Genomic DNA, 27,394 nt, shown 5'->3' on the forward strand with positions numbered 1-27,394 from the left:
ACAAATGGGACTACATCAAAATAAAAAGCTTCTGCACAGCAAAAGAAACCATCAACAAAACAACAAGAAAGCCCACTGCATGGGAGAACATATTTCCCAATGTTATCACCGATAAGGGTTTAATCTCCAACATTTATAGGGAACTCATACAACTTAACAAAAGGAAGATAAACAATCCAATCAAAAAATGGGCAAAGGACCTAAATAGACACTTTTCAAAAGAGGACATTCAGAAAGCCAAGAAACATATAAAATCATGCTCCAAGTCACTAATCATCCGAGAGATGCAAATCAAAACAACAATGAGGTACCATCTCACACCTGCCAGAATGGCTAGCATCAACAAATCAACAAAGGACAAGTGTTGTAGAGGATGTGGAGAAAAAGAAACACTCGTGCACTGCTGGTGGGAATGCAGACTGGTGCAGCCACTATGGAAGACAGTATGGAGTTTCCTCAAAAAACTAAAAATGGCCGAAGCCGGTTTGGCTCAGTGGATGGAACGTCGGCCTGCGGACTGAGGGGTCCCGGGTTTGGTTCCGGTCAAGGGCGTGTGCCTGGGTTGCGGGCACATCCCCAGTGGGAGATGTGCGGGGGGCAGCTGATCGATGTTTCTATCCCATCGATGTTTCTGACTCTCTATCTCTCTCCCTTCCTCTCTGTAAAAAATCAATAAAATATGTATTTAAAAAAAAAAACAAAAAACTAAAAATGGAACTCCCATTTGACCCATTGATCCCACTTCTAGGAATATATCCCAAGAAACCAGAAACACCAATCAGAAAGGATAGATGCATCCTTATGTTCATAGCAGAACAATTTACCATAGCTAAGATTTGGAAACAGCCTAAGTGCCCATCAATGGATGAATGGATTAGAAAACTGTGGTACATATACACAGTGGAATACTACGCTGTTGTAAAAAAGAAGGAATTCTTACCATTTGCAACAGCATGGATGGAACTGGAGAGCATTATGCTAAGTGAAATAAGCCAGTCAATGAAGGAAAAATACCACATGATCTCACTCATTTATGGATAATAAAGACCATTATAAACTGATGAACAAAAATAGATAGAGGCAGAGCAGCATTAAACAGACTGTCAAACTACAGTAGGAAGACTGGGGAGGGTTGGGCGGGTAAGAGATCAACCAAAGGATTTGTATGCATGCATATAAGCATAACCAATGGACACAAGACACGGGGGGGTAAGGGAGGCTAGGGGACAGTCAAGGGGGGAGGGGGGGGAAGGAGACAAATGTACTACTTGTTGTAATATTTTAAGCAATTAAAAAAAATCAGACAAAAAAAAATAAGTGGGAAGCACTGATCTCCTTCTGAGTTTGCAGTAAGCAGGTCAACATGAAAGATCATCTTGAAAAAAAAAGATTTATGGCCCTGACTGGTTTGGCTCAGTGGATAGAGCGTCGGCCTGCGGACTGAAAGGTCCCAGGTTCGATTCCGGTCAAGGGCATGTACCTTGGTTGCTGGCACATCCCCAGTGGGGAGTTTGCAGGAGGCAGCTGATCAATGTTTCTCTCTCATCGATGTTTCTGACTCTCTATCTCTATCCCTTCCTCTCTGTAAGAAATCAATAAAATATATTTTTAAAAAAAGATTTATGTATTTATTATATGTACATTATGCCTTAATGAAAATATAAAAATTAAAAAATAAGGTCTTTTAAAAATTGAATTGTAGATCTGAAGATCAACTCAGTATTAACTAAACAGGTATTTCTAGAGATTTTCAAAATACCTCCTTAAGGATACAAATAAACTAGCACATCAACAAAAGGCTTATAGAAGCTTATTTACTTTTTCTTTTTCTTTTTTAAGAACTAGAGGCCCGCACAGGTAGGGTCCCTAGGCCTGGCCAGTGATCAGGGCCGATGGGGCCTTCCAGCTGCCGGCTGAGACCTTCCTTCATTCTGTGCCGCGACCTGGTGGTCAGCACACGTCACAGCAAGCAACTGAACTTCCGGTCTCCTGGTCAAACTCCCAAGGGGACACTTTGCATATTAGCCTTTTATATACAGTATATAGATAGTTAAAAAGGAGAAGAGAGAAACATCGATGTGAGAGCACAACATGGACTGGCTGCCTCCTGCACGCCCCCTACCAGGGATCAAGCCCACAATTCATGCATGTGACCTGACTGCATATTGAACCAGCAATCTTTTGGTGCATGGGATGGTGCCAACCAACTAAGCCATACTGGCCAGGGTAATGCTTATTTATTCTTAATATGACAGAGGAAATTATAAACTCAAATATGCACAGGCTAAAAAAATATGCACAAATTGAGAATGACATAGCAACTAAAGAAAAACCAATTTAGAATTTTAGTAGAAGTATGTTACTAAGGTTCAAAGTCACCAAGGATATATTATATATCCAATACTATGTAATCTTCTGCTGGGGTCCAACCCCAGCGGGCCCAGGGGTCCACAAAGGTGTGGACAGAGTCAGCAAAGAAGGAATGACATGGAGACAGCGTTCAGTTGATCAGCAGCCTAGCCAGGATCTCTAGCCAAGTTCTGGTCAGGATCTCCAGCGAAGTTCTGGTTAGGATCTCCAGCCAGGTTCTGTGTCCATGTTCTCTTGCTAGGTTCTCCAGGTTCTCCAGCCAGGTTCTCCAGCCAGGTTCTGCAGCCAGGTTCCCTCGCTAGGTTCTCCAGCCAGGTTCTGTCCAGCCAGGTTCAGTCACCAGGTTCTAGTCAGGTTCTCTTGTCAATTTCTGTAGTCAGGTTCAGTCCAGGATCTTTTGCCATGTTCTCTCCAGCGAAGTTCTTCTGTCTGTAGGTTCTGTGTAGGTTCTGTCTTCTAAGTTCTGTGTGTAGGTTCTGTCTTCTTGGTTCTGTCTTCTTAGTTCTGTGTTCTAAGTTCTGTGTCTTGCTGTCTCGTTACATCTGTATTTATACCAGTTGATTCAATCCTATCAATCTCTATTACAAAGGTTAGGGCGTTTCTTATCTCCATTCCAGGGAGTAAAGATTATGTAGCTTAAGCATGATTGTTCATAGTTAAAGTGATTAATTACCCGCCTGGCACTTAGTTAAGGGGTTTTATTCCCTCCCTAACTTCAGGGGAAAATCCCTACCTGGGGAAACAACCTTTCTCAGAGAGGTGACCTTGGTTAAAACACATAGTGCCAAGAAGGTGAGCAAACATATCAAGAACAGTATGCCATATATGCCAGGTCCCTTAAAACAGCAAGGATGGACTGGCTCCGGGCAATCTTCATTTTCTCTATACTCTCTAGAATCAAAACAACAGTCTCTGATGGGCAGAAATACCCATAATAAGTTAAGGAAGGATTATGTCTCTGATAAAGATTTTTTTTAATTTGCTAATTTGAGGACGGTCATGATTTCAAGGTGTTTAATCTAAAGCTCTTATAAGGGAAAATGGAACAGAACATGTTAACAAGCAGATATCTATATACCTATATAAGGAGTAAATCAGAATTGGAAGTCCACAATTAAACAAAGCCCAAGCAAATTAAACCTAAAAGCAAGCAGAAATAAAGATATAATAAAGAGTAAGATCAGAAATCAATAAAATTGAAAACAGAAAAATAATATAGAAAGTCTAAGAAGCCAAAGCTGGTTCTTAAATATCAGTAAAATTAATAAAACTTTAGTCAGACTGGTGAAGAAAAGAAAAGATATAAATTACCAATATCAGGAATCAGAGGGGACATCACAAATCCTAGAGATATTAATATAATAATAAGGGAATATTAAGAAAAACTTTAGGTCAATATATTTGATTACCTAGGTGAAATGAACAAATTCTTTGAAATATACAAACTACCAAACAAAACTCACTAAAATAAAATAAAAATAACATGAATAGTCCTGTATCTACAAAGTACTTCGATTTGGGGGGGAGAGACAAAAACACTTTCCCACAAAGAAAGCTTGAGGCTTAGACTTCACTACAGGATTTTACCAAACATCTAAAGAAAGATATCAAATCTACACACTCTTCAAAAAACAAGAGGAAAGAACACTTCCCAGCTCATTCTATGAGACCAATAGTACTCTGATAGCAAAACCAAAACTATAAAACCAGAGCCTCCATGAATGAAGCTACAAAGTCCTCAACAAAGTATCAACAAATAGAATACATCAATATTTAAAAAGGACAACACATCAGGATCAAGAGGTATTTCTCCCAAGAATGCAAATTTGATTCAACATTTGCAAATGAATCAGTGACTCACATTAGTAGGCTAAACTAAATCCTATTTAACTTCATTAACACCTTCAGGTTCTTGGAAGTATCATCTGACACAGAACATATTTTGGGAAGCAATGGTCCTTGCCATCACCAAACTAATGATATCCTAATGATATCATTATCCTAATACTTTGGCCTTGACAGGCCTACTCCTATCCTTGAGACAGGGAGTTTAGGACACCTGTTAGCTCTTCACTTCATTTGACAAATAATTTATTGAGTATCTAACTCAATGCCTGACACTGATTTGGATGCTGGGAATAGAGCAGTAAAAAAACAAACAAACAAACAAACAAAAAACATCAAAAACTCCTGCTTTCATAGACTTATGGCCTATTCAACTATAAACACATAATTTTAAGTAAAATTCCTAGTAGCTGTTTCTTGATTTTTTAAAACTCTGCAGTTCCCTTCAGATTCTTACATATATATATATATATATATATATATATATATAGAGAGAGAGAGAGAGAGAGAGAGAGAGAGAGAGAGAGAGTCAGTCTGTCAGTCCTCTGGGTTCATAATTAATCACCCTGCCCAAGGAAAGGCAGACTTTTGTCCAAGGCCCAAATCTTTCCTTGAGAAGGAGGTTTCCCCCCACAACATGTTCATGAAGAAAGCATTCATTACAAATAATGAAGACTTCACCAGATTGGCCAGGTATTTATACAGTGCTCATACTGTGGCAATCAGGAGTATTTTATAGTTCCTCATTTTTCCTACAGCAAAGCCAACCCTTTATACTTGGGTGAGCCATTTTCCTGGACAAATCTCTAAAGCAAGTCCCTTGAGACCATCATACAGGGACTGGAAATAACAACTTGGGGAAAGAACCTCTTTAAGATTCATGTGTTAATATAAGTTAAGGAGGTAGGTGGAATAAATTTCCATCCAGTCAATATGTACTACTTGTTCTGGTTCTCAGATGACTTTGTGTTTATTTCATTCTAACTATGGAAGACTTCATTGGTCTACTTGATTAAAACAAAAACACTTAAGACAGCTTTAGGAAATGAAAATCAGCTCTCCCACTAACATGCATTTTGTTCCACACTACAAGATGAAAAACAAATCTAGTAAAAGGCTTACACTAGGGGAAGGGGCTTTGAAGTCATTTGAACCTTCTATTCCGTACTGGAATTCCTTCTACAGCATTCCTGATTCACGGTCAACCACCTGGGCCCCAATTCAGATAAGCCCAATGACCTTGTGAAGCTACCTATCCCACTGGAGGACAATTCTTGTTAGATTTTTATTTATTGACCTTAAATCTGCTTCATGTAACGTTTATTAAACATCACCCGTCCACTGGTCTCTTCATTTTTTTTATATCTGTCCTTCAAATATCTCAGAAGAACCATCATGTCTTCCCTTTTCCAGGCTAAACATCCTTATTTCCTTCAACCATTCTTCATTCAACATGGTTTCTAAAGCCTTCACATGGCTCAGTGCCTACTCCTAAATGCATTCCAGTTTGTCAGTGTCCTTCAGAATTGGATTCATTTTTTGACTTAATGCTAATCTGGAAACTGCCTAGTCTAAGACATGTAGTTGAATCTAGTAAATGTTGTCCTTGTCTTACCTGATATTGCTACATAAAGATAATGAAAAAGAACAGTTATTCAGGATAGTCAAATAGGTAAGGAAAAGCTACATTTAAATTCTTAAATATGAATCTAGAATAAAAATGGAACTCCACATGAAAACATTATAGAAAAAGATGGAAGGAAACGGTTGATACTGCTGATGTGGACAGACAGCCAGCATGTTACGCCCTAATCAAAGGCATGTAAAAACACAAAAATCAAAGAATCTTGCCAGTGCAATCCCAAGCAAGGGTCCAGCCATACATTTCAGGGCTCATAATCTTTCAAAATGGAAAGACATACCTGCATTTTCCCACCTAACTTATACTAGAATGTCATACTTTGATGTTTTGATGTCACAAATTAAAATTGGTTATAGCAGGTGGACACTGCCACATCTCAAAAAATTTTTAAAACGCAAATATTAGAAACTTAGTTGAGGTCACAAAGGAATCAAGAAAAATCAGAGGCTAACTTAAGCTAAAGCAGTGAAGAACTTTTCTGGTAATTTAGTAATCCTCCAAATGGTAGCCAACTTTCCCTCTGGAATTATAAAAAAACACACTAGACAAAGAATATAGTAGCAACCAAGTGGAACCCAATCATCAAGAAATGAATAAATTTTTTTCTTTTCCTTCTTTCTGTTCTCATTTCCCTTTTCTCTTAACTAATTTCTAATTTTCAAACAAAACACATTTTAAGTTTTTCAATCCAAATACCATAATCTTAACCATTTCTTTTAATAGGGGAAAAGATTCTGGTTAATAACATTACCAAATATACCAATGATTATAAATTGTCAAAGAATTAAGATATAGAAAAGATAACTTTCATAACATAACTATTATTTCTTTGATGATTTAAGGAGGTGCTTCATAACTTCAGGGTCTAATATGTGTGTTATTTTCTGTATTTTCAAAGCCCCTTACTGGAATCACTGTTCACTTTTCAGAATTTATGTAAAAGGGAGATTATAGAGAGAAGCCTGTATTTGCTGCAGTGAGAATCATTAGGAAGAGAACCAAACATTATAAGAAGAAACTAAAAGTAGAAGTCTAATAAAATTGAAATTCTAATTTGAATCCAACTTGTTAACATTGTTAAGTGGCATTATCTGGTAATTTGGGCAAAGCTATGTTATCTAAAAAAATAGGTAACATCTATTGGCTTTCTTTGATTAATATATTAACTTATGACTAGTTAAGCTTATCCAACATCCTAGCAATTTCAAAAGGCAGTTCTGCCATATGGTAGAGAGAAACTGGTAGTACTAGAAAATAAGAAAAAACGGAATGGCCAATGTTTTATTACTTTAATTCTTAGAGGCATTGTTTAAAAAGCCGAGGGGCAGTATGCACCTGATGCAGAGAAGATATTCATTAATTTACAGCAACTACTATATAGCAGATAACATGTTAGGCCAAGAGTTGACTAGGAATGGTACAGCTAGCAAATATCCCCCCACAATAAGAATTATCATAAATCACAGGGGTTATTTGTTAATTTAAAAGATGCTTTTATTAGTAAAAATTTAAAGAAAGTCATTAAAATGACCTAATGAAAATCACTCATAAATATGGAGAGAGTAATGTTTCCTTAAGAACACTGTTCATCAGAACATCTGGCTCATGTAATTCCTTAGAACTCATCTACATGACATATCATGTAGCAAGAACCTGGAAAGGGCAGTCTTATTGGCTTGCTTGTTACTGAGATACTTCTAAGGAATCAAGTTAAGGAAGTAGAGGGAACATTTCAGCCCTTCATGTTGTATAGATCTGACTTAGAAAGGGGACAGGGGATAACAACACATTCTGAAGCTCTCAAAATAATGTATGAATTTCACAAAAGCAAAGCAGAAGCTTTAAAAATTTTTCTATAAGGAACAGAAAGCACAAAGCCCAAAAAGAAAAAAGGAGAACTTAAAAGACTTTACCCATTTACTGTATTTCAAAGGTCCTGTGAATCCCATGGCTTCTATTATCTTCGTGAAGGTGCCAACCTTCTCCTCAACCGGCTGTGGGAAATCCTTGGTAGTAGAAAGCTATTTAACCAAAAGAAGGGGACCAAAATTAGTGGCAAAAAAAAATTAGTTTTAATGCTTTTGTTGCTCATTAGGTCTAAGGGCATTTTTATTGCTTCGATTTTTTTTTCACCTAGAATTTATTTTTTGTTAATCCTCACGCAAGGATATTTTTGCCATTGATTTCTAGAGATAGTGGACAGGAGGGAGGGGATGAGATGGGGGAAAGGGGAAGAAAAACATTTGATTGGTTGCCTCCCACATGTGCCCCAATGGGGGCCCTGGGATCAAACCTGTAACCCAGGTACATGCCCTTGACTGGGAATCAAACCCATGACCCTTCAGTGCACAGGCTGACATTCTAACCATTAAGCAACACCAGCCAGGGCTAGAATTTTTTATTCTGATTTTTCTGGTCATCTTATTACTTAATGCAAACATATCTGGAATTCTATCTAATAGATGCTCTCCAAATTTCAAAATGAGACATATTTACCTCAATGACCATATGCCTATGAACCCATGTTTAGGAAATGATTGATTCTTGTTAACAAAATAAAAATTCTATAAAAAAGGATACTTCTAAAAGGAAATCTTGACCCCACATTTCCCAAAGAACAATTATGAGAAGAGGAATGTTCTATGTTTATTGACATAACAGGAAAAGGAAGGAAAAATACTCTCTGAAAGCAGTCAAATAAGAACTAGATAAATGTTTTTTGCATTTTCTTAGTATAACAAATTTTATTAATGATTATAGAAGACATGAGTCTTGAAGTTTGCAAATAAACTCCAAGGAAAACCTATTCTAAATGAGGGCAGGCTATCTAATCGATAAATTCTCCAAAAGTTAAGTATTACTTGATTTTTAACATGTAAAAATTCAGAAAGACTTATTTCTCTAAAGCAGTGGTTCTCAACCTTCCTAATGCCGCGACCCTTTAATACAGTTCCTCATGTTGTGGGGACCCCCAACCATAAAATTATTTTCGTTGCTACTTCATAACTGTAATTTTGCTACTGTTATGAATCGTAATGTAATTATATATGTGTTTTCCGATGGTCTTAGGCGACCCCTGTGAAAGGGTCGTTCGACCCCCAAAGGGTCATGATCCACAGGTTGAGAACCGCTGCTCTAAAGCTTTGTCCAGGCAAGAGTATAACGTAAGAAACAAAGGACATGAGATCAGAAGCTTTAGGTTCAAATATTCAGTTGGTCTGTCACTTACCATCCTTGTGACCTTGGGCAAGTCACTTCATTTTCCTGAGCCTCAACCTTCTGCACTGGATAAAATTCCTTGCCTCATCCAGCTAACAGTTTCGCTGAGAGTCAAATAAGAACACCCATGTGAAAGCACTCTATAAACACAGAAAGCACTAATAATTCTCACCTTATTTGTAGTGTGACACTTCCTACTCAGCTGTATGTCTATTCCAGAAATCTGTTCTGATCCACCACGTGCTAAGGACTGGCTCATCTGGGGCCCCTTGGGGGTTTAAAAAACAACAGAACAGATGTAAGCAACACTGAGCACTCACTTACAGGATTGGTAAGCAGAACTGCTTTAAAGTAAAGACTATAGAACCTTTCCAGCCTTGCTTAACCCAGTTCCTGGTGATCTGGTCATCAAGAGGATTCAAGACTGGCACCAAGAATATTGTCGGGTATATGGTAGGTGCTTAATAAGTACCTGTTGAATACTTGGCTAAATAAAAGGATTCTGCCCTGGAAACCTAGAACTAAATAAATATGAGTCAACTCTAAGAACTGGAACTGCAATAAATACCTACTTAAACATTGGCAGCAGTGCAGTATATGGGGCGGGGGGGGTGGGGGGGACTAATGACTTTCACATCAGTCAATTTTGTTTAAAACTTGCTTTTGTCACTTATAAGCTAGGTGGCCATGAGGAAGTTACTGAAACTCAGCTGTAATGATTGAAAGAAATAATACAATAGTCCCCCCTTATCCGTTGTTTCACCTTCAGGGGTTTTAGCTACCCAAGGTCAATGCAGTCAAAATATATTAAGTGGAAAATTCCATAAATAAACAATTCTTAAGTTTTAAATTGCATGTTAATCTCATGCCTTTCCACTCCATCCCATCCAGGGCTTGAATCATCCCTTTGTCCAGTGTATACATACTGCACATGCTATCTGTCCTTTAGTCATACTGGTCATCAGATAGACTGTCACAGTATCACAGTGCTTGTGTTCAAGTGATCCTCATTTTACTTAATAATGGCCCTAAAGCATAAGAACAGTGATGCTGGCAATTCAGATATGCCAAAGAGATACCATAAAGTGCTTCTTTTAAGAGAAAAGGTGACTATATAGTACAATAAGACACTTTGAGAGAGACCACGTTCAGATAACTTTTATTACAGTATATTGTTATAATCATTCTATTTTATTATTAGTGCTGTTAATCTCTTACTGTGCCTAATTTACATATTAAATATTATCATAGGTATGTATGTATGTATGTATAGGAAAAAATATAGTATATATAGGGTTCAGTACTATCGCAGTTACAGGCATCCACAGGGGGTGTTGGAACATATCCCCCATGGATAAGTCCCTACTGTATATGTAAAATGCCTTTTACAAAATATATACTCAATAAATCATAAAAGCTTCCTTCATCACCATCATCATTGTTCAGATCAGAATTGCCTTCCTTTTATGTTCACACACTGCATTTGAAAGTATTTTGGCAATATAATAGCAAAATTAATAACTATTATCACGTGCCAGTTACTATGCTAAGTACCTTACATATATCACCTTATTCGATCCTCACCACAACACTATTCGTTTGGTTTATTATAATAAAGACCCATAAACATAGTTTTGAAAATAAATTCCTAATATAAAAAAATACATGCAAGAGATCCTCATTGTAGAGTGAAAGTGGGTAAAACTGGGGGGAAGGTCTACTAAGGAAGGAGATGTTAATTAAATTAAGGTACTCAATGGAAAATCCGGTAACCACTGAGATTTTTTTAAATGTTTTTATTGATTTCAGAGAGGAAGGAAGAGGGAGAGATGGATACAAACATCAATGATGTGAGAGAACCACTGATCAGCTGTCTCCTACACGCCCCCTACTGGGGATAGAGCCCCAACCCAGGCATGTGCCCCCAACCAGAATCGAACCCAGGACCCTTCAATCAGCAAGCCAACGCTCTATCCACTGAGCCAAACCAGCTAGGGCTACACTGAGATTTTTTAAATAGTTTATTTTTTAAAGAAGTTTTAGGTTCACAAGAAAAATGAACAGGAAGTACAGAGCGCTCCAATATACATATCCACTCTCTTCCATACACAAAACATCCCTATTGTCAATATCCTCCACAAGTGTGGTACATTTGTTACAATCAATGAACCTACATAGACACATCATTATCACTCAAAGTCCATAACTTACACTAGATTATTTTTAGCAACATGAAAAAACACATTAATATGTATAAAATTATAGGTAAAAATATGAATGCATATGGGCAAGCCTAGGAAGGAACACACTGAAATGAAAAAGTTACTTCATTAAATTAGTAGAACTATGAGTGAATTTAAGAATCTAGTTTCCAAATCCTCAATAATGTTGTATTATCCTATACTAGAGGCCCAGTGCATGAAATTCGTGCACTGGAGGGGAAGGGGGTGTGCCTCAGCCCAGCCAGCACTCTCTCCAATCTGGGACCCTCAGGGGATGTCCGACTGCCTGTTTAGGCCCGATCCCTAAACCGGCAGTCAGATATCCCTCTCACAATCCGGGACTGCTGGCTCCTAACCACTCACCTGCCCGCCTGCCTGATTGCCCCTAACTGCTTCTGCCTACCAGCCTGATCACCCCCTAACTGCTCCCCTGCTGGCCTGGTCGCCCCCAACTGCCCTCGCCTGCCAGCCTGATCGCCCCCTAACTGCTCCCCTGCTGGCCTGGTCGCCACCAACTGCCCTCCCCTGCCCGCCTGGTTGCCCCCAACTGCCCTCCCCTGCAGGCTTGATCACTCCCAACTGCCCTCCCCTGCCGGCCATCTTGTGGCAGCCATCTTGTGACAACGTGGGAGCAGCCATCTTGTGACGACATGGGGTGGCCATCTTGTGATGATGCGAGGGTGTCGCGCAAGGGCCATCAAGGCTTTTATTAGTATAGATATTTGTTTACTTGCTTATTTTCTATCACTACTACCTAGAAGATCCATGACAGTAAGAACTAGGTAGAATATCAGGATCAAGTACAATGCATGGTACATGGGTAACACTCAATATGTGTTGAATGAACAAATAAAACCACCTGGATGGTTATGTCTTATTATTTCCTTCATATCCTTACATGCTTCATTCATCCAACTTCTATAAAATGCCAGCCTTGTACCAGGTTTTAAGGATTCTACAAACAGAATCCCTATCCTCGAGAAGCTCTTAACTTGTAGAGAAGAGAAAGAAGACTCACTACTCATGAAACAGAATCAAATATCACATTTTAAAGATCACCTACCACACACACAATAAAAGGGTTAGCAAGAATGTAGAGCAACTAGAACTCTCATACACTGTTGGTGGAAGTGTAAAACAGTATGATCACTTTGGAAAATTATTTGGCAGTATTGAAAGTGAATGTATGCACATCCTATATGGCTCAGTAATTTCATTTCTAAGTACATATACTCCAACAGAAATGTGTACATATGTTCACCAAAAAACAGGTACAAGAGTATTCAAAGCAGCAGTATTAATAAAAACCCAAACTGGAAACAATACAAATATCCATCAACAGGAGAACAGATAAATTAATCATGGTATATCCATATGATATTATATCACAACTAGAGGCCCCAGTGCACGAATTCATGCACGAGTGGAGTCCCTCGGGGTAGCCTGCAGAGATCAGGGCCCCAGCTCGCATCCCCAGCCTCACAGCCCCACAACCCCACCTGGCACCCGCCTTGGCCTGGTGCTGCCCCCTCACCTGTTCCACCATCCTGCCTGCAGGACAATTCATTGGGACTGGGGCCTCCCCACCCAGCTCCCTCAATGTCTGGGAACCGGGTGGCAGCCCCACCACCTGCCACCACCACTGGTCACTGTCTGCGGGATGATTGGCAGGGCAATCAGGCCCCTGCCACATTCGCACCCACCTTGGCCTGGTACCACCCGCTCACCTGCTCCACCATCCCGCTGCGGTCCCGTTCTCGTCAGGGCCCATCAGGGCCAGCAGCGCCTCCACTGCCGCCCGCTGGCAGTGCCACACTGCCAACACCCACCATGTTCTGCGTGGCCATCCCCTGGTGGTCAGCGCATGTCATAGCGAGCAAACTCCCAGTCTCCCAGTCAAACGACCGTCCAAGCGACAATTTGCATATTAGGCTTTTATTATATAAGATAAGAATGAATAAACTATTACTACACAAAACAACATGGATGAATTTCTGAACAAAGTTGAATGAAAGCAAACACAAGAAAGTATGTACCATATGTATAAAAGGCAAAGCTACCCCATGGTGTTCAAAGTGAAGACCATGGTTAACCTTGCTTATGGGTAGTGATGAGAAGAGGATCAAGGAGGCTTCTGGAGTTCTATTTCTTGATCTGAATGCTGGATATGTTTACTTTGTAATAACACATTAAACTGTACACTAATGATTTATTCCTTTTTCTGTTTTTATTATACTTCAAAAAAATGTACAAAAATGCTTAAAGATGTGGAATAGGCAGTATACTAGTAAACAAAAGAAATTTGGAGATGGAAAAGAATGACCTAGAATCGTCAGAAAAGCCTTCATAGAGAAGACTTAAGAAGTGAGCAGGAGCCCAGCCAGTATGGTTAAGTGGTTGAGCATTGACCTATGTACTGGGAGGTCACAGTTCATTCCTGGTCAGGGCGCATGCCAGGGTAACAGTCTCAATCCCTGGTGTAGGGTGTGCGGGGGGCAGCCAATGATTCTCTCTCATTATTGATGTTTCTATCTTCTTCTCTGAAATAAATAAATAAAAATATGTATATAAATTTTTTTTTAAAGTGAGCAGGGGAGAGATGAGTGAGAAGGCAAGGTGAGGAAGCCATGGCATAATGGAAAGAGAAAACCACTGAGTCAGAAGACTTAGGCTGAAACTCTAGCTCTTCCTATCTCATAAATCTGTTTTGAGAATCAAATAAAATAATGTACTTTAAAGAGATATACAAACTATAATGCATAATATAAACGTAAAGACCTGTTCCAGACAACTTCAAAAATAAACTCTTTTTCAGACAGCCCCGTGTTAAAAAATATGTAAGATTTTGCCCTTTTATTTTGCTTCCAAAAAGGTTCTGAAAATGAAGAGACCCAGAGGAAAGAAGGAAAAAGGGGAAAGGATAAGAGAAGAAGGTGAGGACTCAAGTGTTTCTTGATTACCATGGGTGTGTCTGGTCCTTTTAGCAAAAGTATAAGCTCTACCATGGCTCAGTCTATCTTAAACTTCTTTTATTTTCTGACCCAATGCTCAACACCATTCTGGGCACGGAGCGACACTCAATAAAAACTAGGCAGATTGTTTTTCATGTTTTCTGTGTGTGTGTGAGTGTGTGTGTTTAAATAGGACAACCTGGAGAAGGTCCAGAAAAGAACCACAGGAATGATCAAAGAGATGAATAAAAGGTCTTAGTGGAAAGGTTAAAATGAATTGAGGCTGTTTAGCTTGGAGAAAAAGCAATAGAAGAACTAAGAAGTAACTTAGAATAACAACACTTAAGCTGGAAGAAATCTCAGACATCTAAATCCAACCTTTTCATTTCACAGATGAGGAAACTAAGACCAGGGAAAGGTGGCAACTTGCTTAATATAATTTTAGCACAAACTTTTTTTTTTAAGTTCCAATTTACACCTTGAGGAGAAAATTTATCTCAGTAGCATGAACATAAGTAGCAACAAACATATTTCCACAGCCCTGGCTGGTTTGGTTCAGTGTTTAGAGCATCAGCCAGCAGACCAAAAGGTTGCAGGTTTAATTCCCAGTCAAGAGCACTTACCTCGGTTGCAGGCTCAATCCCTGGCCTGGTCGGGGGGTGCAAACGAGAGGCAATCAATCGATGTGTCTCTTTCACATGTTCCCCTAACCCCCGCGACCTTCCCCTCTACTCTCTCTCTAAACAAAAACAAAAAAAAATCAATGGAAAAAATATCCTCGGGTAAGGACAAAAAAAAAGATTACTTACTACAACTTATTGAAGACCTCCTATATGCCCAGCACTTTTATGCTTAGTGTTTTACTTATGTTTATCTCACAACAAACATGCAAAAATAGATAATATTTCTTTCCCCTAATTAGAAATGAAGACACTAAGGCTTAAAGAAGTAAACTTCATTAAACGGTAGAACATATATTCAGATGACTATATCATGCAGCTTTCAAAAACCTAAGTAAAATTTAATAACACAGGCTCATGAACAATTAGCAACCATTCTCCAAGAAAATGAACCAAGGCTCCTCAGAGAAACTGTTGAATCCCAGGCTAGAGCAAAGAAAATATAACATGAACCTGAAATATCTTACTGTGTCAGAAAATAAGGAAGTGTTAAAAAATGATGAAGGTGCCTGGCTGACTTGGCTCAGCAGCACAGTTTGATTCCTGGTCAGAGCACATGCCCAGGTAGGGGCCGTACAGGAGGAGGCCAATCAGTGATTCTCTCTCACTCTTGATGTTTCTCTCTCTCTCTCTCTCCCACTCCCAAATCAATAAAAATATTTTTTTAAATAATGAAGGCAGCTGTAATCGGTTTGGCTCAGTGGATAGAGCGTCGGCCTGCGGACTGAAAGGTCCCAGGTTCGATTCCGGTCAAGGGCATGTACCTTGGTTGCAGGCACATCCCCAATAGGGGGTGTACAGGAGGCAGCTGATCGCTATTTCTCGCTCATCAATGTTTCTAACTCTCTATCCCTCTCCCTTCTTCTCTGTAAAAAATCAATAAAATATGTATTTTTTTAAATGATGAAGGCATGTAGAAAGGAACTTGAAGGAGTTCCCAATAGCCCAAACTGGGACAATTAGATTAACAAAATAAATAATCAGAATAATAAATTGTAACTCATAGAAGAAAATACCTATGAGCTCCTGATATAAATAAATAATGGAATAAATAAATACTTGCACACTTACATGTATTACAGCATTATTCACAATAGCCAAGATGTGGAAGCAACCCAAATGCCCATCAACAGATAAAAAGCTAAAGAAAATGTGGTATATACATATAATGGAATATTATGCAGCCTTTAAAAAGACACCCTGTTACATGATATAACATGGATGAATCTTGAGGACATTATGCTAAGCAAAATAAGTCACAAAAGAGAAAATACTGTATATTCCATTCACATGAAGTATGTAAAGTAGTCAAAATCATAGAAACAGAAAGTAGAAAAGTGTTTACTAAAAGCAGAGAGTGGGGAAAGAATATTGCATGGAGAGTTTCAGTTTTATAAAATGAAAAAGTTCTAGAGATCTGCTATACAACAATGTGATTATACTCTACACTATTGAACTGTACACTTAAAAATGGTTAAGATGGTAAATTTTATGTTATGTTTTTAATCACAAATTTTAAATTAATTAATTAGTATTATGTATCATTTTAAAATAAGAACCATTGATGGATGGTAAACGTAGTAAGCAAAAGTATGATCAGAAACAGAATATTTGCATAGTCTCAAAGTGTCTTCTCACAAGATACTTACTAATTAAAAAGAGAAAAATGATAACTTTATAGTAGGGGAACCTGACAGACACCAATTTAATAACCAAGTGATCAAAGTTAACATCACTAGTAATAAGACATATTGGCCACTGCTGGTGGGAATGCAGCCTGGTGCAGCCATTGTGGAAAACAGTATGGTGTTTCCTCAAACATTTAAAAATGGAACTGCCATTTGACCCAGTAATACCACTTCTAGGAATATATCCCAAGAAAACACAAAGACCAATCAGAAAGAATATATGCACCCCTATGTTCATAGCAGCACAATTTACAATAGCTAAGATTTGGAAACAGCCTAAATGCCCATCAGCAGATGAATGGATTAGAAAACTGTGGTACATCTACACAATGGAATACTATGCTGCTGTAAAAAAGAAGGAATTCTTACCATTTGCAGCAGCATGGATGGAACTGGAGAGCATTATGCTAAGTGAAATAAGCCAGGCAGTGAAAGAAAAATACCACATGATCTCACTCATTTATGGATAATAAAGACCATTATAACCTGAAGAATAAAAAGATAGATACAGAGAAGCATCGAACAGACTGTCAAATTACAGCAGGAAGGCTGGGCAGTGTTTGGCGGGCGGGGGGGAGAGGGCAGGTGGGGGGGGGGGGAGCGGGAGTAAGAGATCAATCGAAGGACTTATATGCATGCATATAAGCATGACCAATGGACACAGGACACTGGGCGGGGGGGGGGGGGGGTTGTGAGGGCATGTGCCGGGGGGTGGGGGAGGCCGGGGGAATGTCAATGGGGAAGAAAGGGAGACATGTGTACTACTATTTGTAATACTTTAAACAAGAAAATAAAAATTTAAAAAAAAAAAGACATATTGGCAGCAAGTATCCCAAAATGATGCACTGAGAAAGGAACATTACTTTCGCCAAAAATACATAACCTCAATCCTATCTAATAATAGACAAACATGGTAATTAACCGTACCTCTGACACACTTCCCATTGGCTAATCAGGGTGATATGCAAATTAACTGCCAACCAAGATGGCGGCCAGCAGCCAGGCAGCTGAAGCGAACAAGAGGCTTGCCTGCTCCAGTGATGGAGAAAGCCAAGGTTCCCCGCCTACCACTGCCGGCCTCTGAGCTGCACTCTAAGAAACAATGTTACAATTATAGAAGCTAAACAAACGCCAGAAACCTGCTTTCAGCCAGCTGGGCCTCAGAGCTGGAGCTGCAACAGAGTTTCAATTATAGAAGCCAAACAAACCCAGATACCTGCTTTCAGCAGCCAAGGTCTCAGAGCTGGAGCTGAGCCTCAGAGCTAAAGATGGCTCTCAGTTCCAGTGACAGCCATAGAAGGTAAATAAATCCCAGAATAAAAAAAAAAAGGGGAAAAAAAGGAGAGGTTGGGAGCTTCAGTCACCCGCCAACCTGAAAACGGCCCTCAGCCCCTCACCCAGACTGGCCAGGCACCCCAGTGGGGACACCCACCCTGAAGGGGGTATGACCAGCTGCAAACAGCCATCATCCCCTCATCCAGGCTGGCCAGGCACCCCAGTGGGGACCCCCACCCTGAAGGGGGTGTGACCAGCTGCAAACAGCCATCATCAACTCACCCAGGCTGGCCAGGCACCCCAGTGGGGACCCCCACCCTGAAGGGGGTGTGACCAGCTGCAAACAGCCATCATCCTCTCATCCAGGCTGGCCAGGCACTATGACACACACTGACCACCAGGGGGCAGACGCTCAATGCAGGAGCTGCCCTCTGGTGGTCAGGGCGCTCTCACATGGGAGGAGCTCTGCTCAGTCACAAGCCAGGCTGATGGCTGCCAGTACAGCAGTGGTGGTGGTGGGAGCCTCTCCTGCCTCCTCAGCAGCACTAAGGATGTCCAACTGCAGTTTAGGCCTGCTCCCCGCTGGCAAGTGGACATCCCTCGAGGGCTGCCAGGCTGCCAGAGGGATGTCTGATTGCCATCTTAGGCCCAATCCCCCAGGGAGCGTGCCTAAGCCAGCAGGTGGTCATCCCCTGAAGGGTCCCAGACTGCGAGAGGGCACAGGTCGGGCTGAGGGACCTCCTTCCCCACCGAGTGCACAAATTTTTGTGCACCGGGCATCTAGTCTAATTATAAGAAAATATTAGACAAACCCATATTGAGAGACTACAAAAGGACATTAGGGGGGAGAAATACTGGAAAAAGGTGTGTTGATTAGTTAATAGTATTATATCAATGTTAATTTCCTGGTTTCAATAATTGCACTATGGTTACATAGGATGTTAACATTCAAGGAAGTTAGATGAAGGGTATATACTATTTTTACAACTTTCCTGTATGTTTAAATTATTTCAAAAAAATATTTAAAAGCAGACTCATCATAGTATGACAACTTCAAGAGATTATTTAGGACAAAGAGGAGAGTACAATGTCCCTAGCTTTTTAAAGATAATATGCTTATAGCATTTGACACTACCTTAGATATCACCTGATACTACCACTCATCCAATGAAGGATTCTTTTATGTCATGCCCTTAAAATACAGTCTCCCAACCATTGCTTCAATATGTCCAATGAGAGTAAATTTACTGTCAAAATGCAACCCAATCCATTACACCACAATTCTAATTAACTCAAAAGTTCTTTCTCATCTGAGCCAAATTTGCCTGTCAGACATATACCTGAGAATATCATTCTGAAGCAAAGGTTTCTGACCAGGGGTTCTCAAAGATGGGAATATACTAGTATATACCCAGGTACAGTCAATATGACAAAATGTCCGATTTATTTACATTGACTAAAATTACATCTTGTCAACATGAAATAAGCCACCTAAGTTATTTATGTAGATGCTTTGCTATAATGCTGTCCCAGAGCCTAATACAATACCTGGTATATATCAGGTACCCCAGAAATGTTTATGATTCAAAAAATGAGACACTGCCCTAACCGGTTTGGCTCAGTGGATAGAGAGTCAGCCTGCGGATTCAAGGGTCCCAGATTCGATTCCGGTCAAGGGCATGTACCTTGGTTGCGGGCACATCCCCAGTAGGGAGTGTGCAGGAAGCAGCTGATCGATGTTTCTCTCTCATCGATGTTTCTAACTCTCTATCTCTCTCCCTTCCTCTCTGTAAAAAATCAATAAAATATATATTTTTTTAAAAATGAGACACAAGTCAGAGAGTCATATAATGAGTTCCCCCCACCACCATCTATACACACACAAATAACAAATGACTGAGATAAATTCTATTAAAATTTTTCAATGCACAAGAAGTAACAGAACATAGCCCAATTCTGAAAAAAGATAGCTGCCTGACTACCCAGAGTAGATGCCTCTTCTGCACAGAGATAATCTTTATTTATTCAACATACATTTAATACCTACTCTGTGTCTAGCTTAGTAAAAAGCCCAGGAAATACAAGGACAAGCAAGACATTTCTTCAGAATGGCAAGGTTTACATACTAGTTGAAGGGAATTACTCTATATTTTAAATATCTTAATACATTATATTTATACTAGAGGCCCAATCACGAAATTCTGCAAGAGTAGGCCTTCCTTCCCCCAGCTGCCAGCACTGGCTTCTCTCTGGCACCCAGGACCCGGGCTTCCCTCGGGCCGCGGCTTCGTCCAGAATGACGTCCGGTCTAATTATCATATTACCCTTTTATTATTACAGATAAGTAAATACATAAATATATATAGAGATGCTCCTTGACTTACAATGGAGTCACAATCCAATAAACACACTGTAAGTCGAAAATGCATTTAATACACCTAACCTACTGAACACAACTTCACCTAGCCTTAAACTTACTCAGAACTCTCATATTAGTCTACAGTTGGGCAACATCACCTAACACAATGTATACACTATAGAGTATCAGTTGTTTCCTCTTGTGATCATATGGCTGATTGGGAACTGCGGCTTGCTCTACCAATGTTCAGCATCACACGAATATTAAACCACATATCACTAGCCCAGGAAAAGATCAAAATTCAAAACTGAAGTATGGTTTCTAATGAATGCATATGCCTTTTATACCATTGTAAAGTCGAAAAATCATAAGTCAAATCATTGTAAGTTGAGGACCGTCTGTACTAGTAATTTATATCAAAAATAATTTTAACTGCATCAAATAAAGAAAGTTAATGGCTACAGAAGGAATCCGTATAAATTGGTAAGAAAATAAATAAATAAATAAATAAATAAATAAATAGGTAAGAAAAATAAATTCCCAATAAATAACTGGAGAAATTATATAAGCATACAATTTTTCCAATTGAAAATACACTGATAAAGAAAAAAATGTTTAAATTAACCCTGTTAGGTAGACAAATAAATGCAAAGCAAAACAAGGTAATATTTCCTAACCACTTAATTTAAAATTTTTTTAATACCTAATTTAGGGGAGATAATAATGAAAAACTAATTATATATACATTGCTCGTGGCAGCATAAATTAAAACAGCTTTTGGAGAAGAAAATGTTCACAGCCTTTGACCAAGGGTATACCCGCCTAGGAATTTATCTTTAATAATTAAAAATAAGAAAAACCATGTATCAAGAAAATTATAACTGCATTAAAGCCTATAATGGCAAAAATTTTGGAAATAATTTTAATATTAAACAAAAGGTAAGTAAATAGAATGACATGTAGCAATTAAAAATGTAACTATGAACTCTACCCAACAATATGAATAATGTCTGCTCTAATAAATGAAAAGGTACCAGAACATAAAATTCTGTGGATATTTGTTAATGTACCTAAGGAAAAAATTAGTACAAGAACCAGTAGATTTTTCGGGTTTGAGGTCATGAGTGATTTTTATTTCCTTTATTACTAAATTAGTTTCATGGCTAACAAAAATCAGGAGGAAAAAACTTTCAAGGAGTGTCCACAGTAAACTACATCATAATAAATCATGTGTCAATAGTAAATTAAAGCCTCAAATAATTCTGTGGATTTTATGTTCATAAAAAGAAAAAACAAAGAAAGAAATATTCTTCCTCCCCCCCCCCCCAAACAAAAAAAAGCATCTATGAAATGAAAATTGAAGAAAAGTTAACTCTGAGATGAATATCTGGAAACACTCCCAACAGTAAAAATCATCAGACTGTAGCATGGTATCCTAGGCTAAGTTCCACTGTTGGGGTATTTAGAAGGAACGCCCTAGACACCATACTGCAGGAATCAGTCCTGAGCTGGCACCACAGAGACCCAGGAGTGGTCTCATGAGGTTTTTTTCCATCACACAATTTGCTTGGCTAATCTATAAATACATGACATTTGCACATAAACACTAAGGTTTTCATACCAACCAAAGGAACAACAAACCTTACCTGGAAAATGCCAGACAGAGCCCTGCCCCACTGTCCCTGTGTAGGAGACAAAGGTACCAACCGGCTGCATACTGGAACCCACTGGGAGATGCTAATTGGAATCTGGTTCCTCTAAAGAAAGAAAAAAAAAGTCCGTCAAAAATCTATATCAGACTCCACATGTAGAAGGCAAGGAGCATATATAAATTTAGAAATTCTGTCAGAACGGGGCACATGAAAGGGGAACATCCAAAATAGAACCAGGATCAAGCCTCCCCATGCTTATCACTTCTGCCTCCTCCCACTTTGTTGGGGGTGTCCAATCTGAGCTTTCAAAAAACTGATTACATACTGGAAAGATTTGAGCAAATCAGTAAATATATTAACAATGAAGGGTCAAGTTTCTATCAGAGAAAGAAGTTGACAAGTATGAAAAGGCAGAAGGGTAGAAAAAACCCTGTGTATTGGGCTAGAATTAAAGTAATTAGTATGTGTTTTATATATATATAGATAAGTAGATACAAAGATAAGTGTGTGTGTGTGTATACATACACACATATATATTTCCTACCCCTGTCTTGATCGGGCCTGGAAGCAATGATGGACTGGTAGTAGTGACAGCCTGGTAGCAGTGACCACATACATGTAGCATCCAGACTTGGTTTCTAAATAGCAATATTCAATAAAATGAACCAGTCTTCTCTGAAGAAGAGTTGACTCCTGAATAGGATCAATGCTCCTGAAAGCCTTATTCAGAAAGAATGACATTATTTGATATTTGATCTGTCTAGTAGTTCCCTGGAAGACTCCATCTTGCAAGGCTGTCTTGGAACTCACCCAGTATGAAAAACACTTTTTCCAGAGCATTGACTGAAAACAAATAAAGGCAGTTTAACTTTGTGGCTGCCTGAAGCAGTGGATAATACTGGGGGAAACAATAAGTTAAACATAAAGCTTAAAAGGAAAAGCAGGGGCCCTGGCCCGTGTGCCCAATGGCTAGAGCATCAACCTGCGCACCAAAGGGTCATGGGTTTGATTCTCAGTCAACAGCATGTTGGGGTCCTAGCCGGTTTGGCTCAGTGGATAGAGCATCGGTCTGCAGACCAAAGGGTCCGGGTTCAATTCCAGTCAAGGGCATGTATCTTGGTTGCCGGCTCCTCCCTGGCCAGGGCCCTGGGCAGGGCATGTACAGAAGGCAATCAATTGATATGTCTCTCTCACATCAATGCTTCTCTCTGTCTTTCCCTCTCTCTTCCACTCTTTATAAAAGGTCAATAGAAAAATATCCTTAGGTGAGGATTTTTTTAAAAAGAGCATGTTGGGGGCATAGGAGGCAATCAATTGATATGTCTCTCTCACATCAATGTTTCTCTCCCCTCCCCCCGCTCTAAAATTCAAAGGAAAAAATACCCTTGAATGAGGATTAACAACAAAAAACAAAAAAGGAAAGCAGCGAAATGAAATGTTCACAGGGACTTTGAAAAGCTCTGACATATTCCTGGGAATCTGAAGGCCATGCACATGCACAGGGTTGTGCCCACACCCAGAGCTGTGCTCATAAACACAAAAGACCTGAGAATGCCCCAAGCTCTCACCTCTGATGGCCTTTGAGGCTCTGAACAAACAGGAAGTGAAGATTATGGCAGAATGTTGAAGGCCCCAACATGTACATGGGGCCCCTCAACAAAAACTGGGAGACTTACTGGTTCCAGGCATTTAAGGAACTCTCCAGCCACACATTATCTGACCATCAAGCTAACTGAGTAGAGAGCACACAACAAAGAATACAAACTTTATAGAATTAAGTCAGAAAAGTCACCAAACAGAAATACAATAATAAATTTTGGGAAAGGAAAGAACTGATTTCCACATTATTTGAAATTACCAGTTTTCAACAAAAAAAATTATGAAACACATAAAGAAATAAAATCCACATACAAAAAAGAAATCCATACACAGGGAGAAAAATCAATAGAAACTGTCCCTGAGGAAGCCCACACATTAGACAAACTAGACAAAGATTTTGAACCAGCTGTTTTATTTTTTTTAATATATTTTATTGATTTTTTACAGAGAGGAAGGGAGAGGGATAGAGAGTTAGAAACATCAATGAGAGAGAAACATCGATCAGCTGCCTCCTGCACACCCCCTACTGGGGATGTGCCCGCAACCAAGGTACATGCCCTTGACTGGAATCGAACCTCCGCAGGCCAATGCTCTATCCACTGAGCCAAACAGGTTAGGGCTATTTTTTTAAATATATTTTTATTGATTTCAGAGAGGAAGGGAGAGGGAGAGATAGACACATCAACGATGAAAGAGAATCACTGATTGGCTGCCTCTTGCATGCCCCCATGGGTAATCAAGCCTGAAACCCCGGGCATGTGCCCTTGACCAGAATCAAACCCAGGACCCTCTGTCCGCAGGCCGACCCTCTATCCATTGAGCCAAACCGGGCAGGGCTGAACCACAGCTATTTTAAATATTTAAAAACTAAAGGAAACCATATCTAAAGAACTATAGCAAAATATGAAGATGATAGAGAATATCAATAAAGAGAGAAACTAAAAATAAAAATTCTGGCCCAGCTGGAATGGCTCAGTTGGTTGAGCATCATCCCGTGCATCAAACGGTTGCTGGCTCGATCCATCAGGGCACATATCTGGGTTGTGGATTTGATCCCTAATCAGGGAGCGGTCGGAAGGCAACTGATCAATGTTTCTCTCACACATCTTTTCCCCCCCTTCCTCTCTCTAACTATGTTCTCAGATGAGGATTAATAATAATAATAATAATAATAATAAATAAAATAAAATAAAATAAAAATTCTGGAGTTGAAAGAACAATAAATAAACATTTCACTAGAGGGGTGCAACAGATTTGAGCAGAAGAATCAATGAGCTTGAAGACAGGTCAATTGAAATTATCCAATCTAAAGAACAGAAAGAAAAAATAATAAAGAAAATTTAACAGAACATCCGAGATCTTTGGGACATCACCAAACATTACCAACATATGCATAACTGGGAGTCTCAAAAGGAGAAGAGAGAAATAAATGAAGAGAAAAAAATATTTAAAGAAATACTGGCAGAAAACATCCCAAATTTGATTTAAAAAATCAATCTATAAATCTAAGAAACTTAACTAACTCCAAGTAGGATAAACTCAAGAGATCCACAAATAGACATATCATAATCAAGTTGCTGAAAGACAATAAAAAGAATCTTAAAAGCAGCAAGAGAAGCGACTCATCATTTACAAGAGATCCTCAATAACATTAACAGCTAATTTCTCCTCAGAAATCATGGAGGCCAAAAGGCAGTGGGATAAAATGTTCAAAATGCTGGGGGCGAGGGGGGGGGTAATGACTGTCAAACAAGAATTCTATATCTAGCAAAGCTATTATTCAAAAGTGAAGGAAATTATTAAGACCATCTAGATAAACAAAAACTAAGGAAATCTGTCAATAACAGACCTGCCCTACAACAAATACTAAAGGGAGATCTGCAGGCTAAAATAAGACCTTTTACACTACAGTAACTTAAATTCACATGAAGAAGTAAAGTGCACTGGTAATGGTAACTATTTAAATAAATAAAAAATACAGTATAAATGTATTTTTTAACTTTTTTATTGAATTTACTGGGTGACATCAGTTAATCAAATTATATGTTTTCAGGTGTACAATTCTATAATACATCATCTGTATATTGTATTATGTGTTCATCACCCCAAGTCGTCTCCTTCCATCACCATTTACTCCCTTATGCCCTCTCCTACCACCCCCACCCCTTTCCTTCTAGTAATCACCACACTGTTGTCTGTGTCTGAGTTTGTTTGTTTTTGCTTAATCCCCTCACCCTTTTCACCCACTCCTACAACTCCCATTCCCTCTGACAGCTATCGGTCTGTTCTCTATCTATGAGTCTATTTCTACTTTGTTTATTTTGTTCATTAGATTCCACATATAAGTGAAATCATACGGTACCTTACTTCCTCTGACTGGCTTATTTCACTTATTATAATGCTTTACATGTATTTTTTGCTCGTAGTTATTTTTTAATTTAAAAGAATTGAATAGCCAAACCGGTTTGGCTCAGTGGATAGAGCATCGGCCTACAGAAAGGTCCCAGGTTGGGTTCCGGTCAAGGGCATGTACCTTGGTTGCGGCCACATCCCCAGTAGGAGGTGTGCAGGAGGCAGCTGGTCGATGTTTCTCTCTCATTGATGTTTCTAACTCTCTATCCCTCTCCATTCCTCTCTGTAAAAAATCAATAAAATGCATTAAAATAAAAAAAAGAATTGAATAAAGCAAGAACTATAAATCTATGTTGATGGGCACACAATCTATAAAGATGTAATTTGAATGACAATAATGGCACAAAAGAGGAGGGAAGGGACAAAGCAATATATAATCAAAGTTTTTATATATATTATTATTGAAATTAAGTTAGTAATAATCAAACTAGATTGTTATGAACTAAGATGTTAATTATAATCCCCAGGGAATACACTAAGAAAATAACATAAAATAATAGTAAAACTTTATACCATATACAAAAATTAACTCAAAATAGGTCAAAACTGTTTTTTAATTTTACTGATTTTTTAGAGAGATAGGAAGGGAGAAGACAGAAACAGTGATATGAGAGCGCAACATAAATCAGCTGCCTCCTACACGACCCTACTAGGGATCAAGCCCGCAACTGGGCATGTGCCCTGACCAGGAATGGAACCAGCAATCTTTCTGTGCCCAGGATGATGCCCAACCAAATGAGTCACACTGGCCAGGCTAAAGACCTAAATTTAACACCTAAAACTATGAAACTTTTAGTAGAAAATATAAGGGAAAGCTTCATGATATTGGATTTGACAATGATTTTTTGGATATAACACCGAAAGCATAGGCAACAAAAGAAAAAAGAGTTAAATCGAATTTCATCAAAATTAAAAACTTTTGTACATCAAAGAATACTACCAACAAAGTGAAAAGGCATGGGAGAAAATACTTCCAAATCATATATCTGATTAAGGGATTCATATCCAGAATATATTAAGAACTCCTACAACTCAACAACAATAATAAAATAAAATACTCAATTAAAAAATGGGCAAAGGACTTGAATAAACATTTCTCTGAAGATATAATTTTAAAGGCCAACAAGCATTTAAAATATGCTTAATGTCACTAATCCTATATAATAAAAGGTTAATATGCAAATTGACTGAATGGCGGAATGACCAGTCGCTATGATGCGCACTGATCACCATGGGGGGGGTGGGGGGGGGGGCAGATGCTCAACACAGGAACTGCCCCCTGGTGGTCAGTGTGCTTCCACAGGGGGAGCGCCGCTCAGCCAGAAGCCAGGTTCATGGCTGGGGAGCGCAGCAGTGGTGGCAGGAGCCTCTCCCGCCTCTGCAGAAGCGCTAAGGATATCTGACTGCCGGCTTATACCCAGACATCCCCCGAGGGCTCCCAGACTATAAGAGTGTGCAAGCTGGGCCGAGGAACCCCTAC

The 27,394-nt window shown here is 39.1% G+C and overlaps 1 protein-coding gene across 4 annotated transcripts in view; it reads right to left on the minus strand.

Moving 5' to 3' along the window:
- Window positions 1-27,394, minus strand: part of UQCC1 (ubiquinol-cytochrome c reductase complex assembly factor 1) — a 111,166-nt gene that overhangs the window by 78,728 nt on the left and 5,044 nt on the right. For 3 of the 4 annotated variants that reach the window (XM_081097031.1, XM_081097032.1, XM_081097033.1), the window contains exons 2-4: window positions 21,898-22,008; window positions 9,249-9,344; window positions 7,771-7,878 (exon numbers count right to left, since the gene is read on the minus strand). In XM_081097031.1, coding sequence (XP_080953157.1) covers window positions 7,771-7,878; window positions 9,249-9,344; window positions 21,898-22,008 — 315 coding nt within the window. Of the gene's footprint in view, window positions 1-7,770; window positions 7,879-9,086; window positions 9,345-21,897; window positions 22,009-27,394 lie in introns of all 4 variants that reach the window. The other variant, XM_081097034.1, reaches the window with a different exon arrangement.

The sequence above is a fragment of the Myotis nattereri genome (genome assembly GCF_964212035.1).
Source record: "Myotis nattereri genome assembly, chromosome: 8".
In the NCBI taxonomy this organism is placed as follows: domain Eukaryota; kingdom Metazoa; phylum Chordata; class Mammalia; order Chiroptera; family Vespertilionidae; genus Myotis; species Myotis nattereri.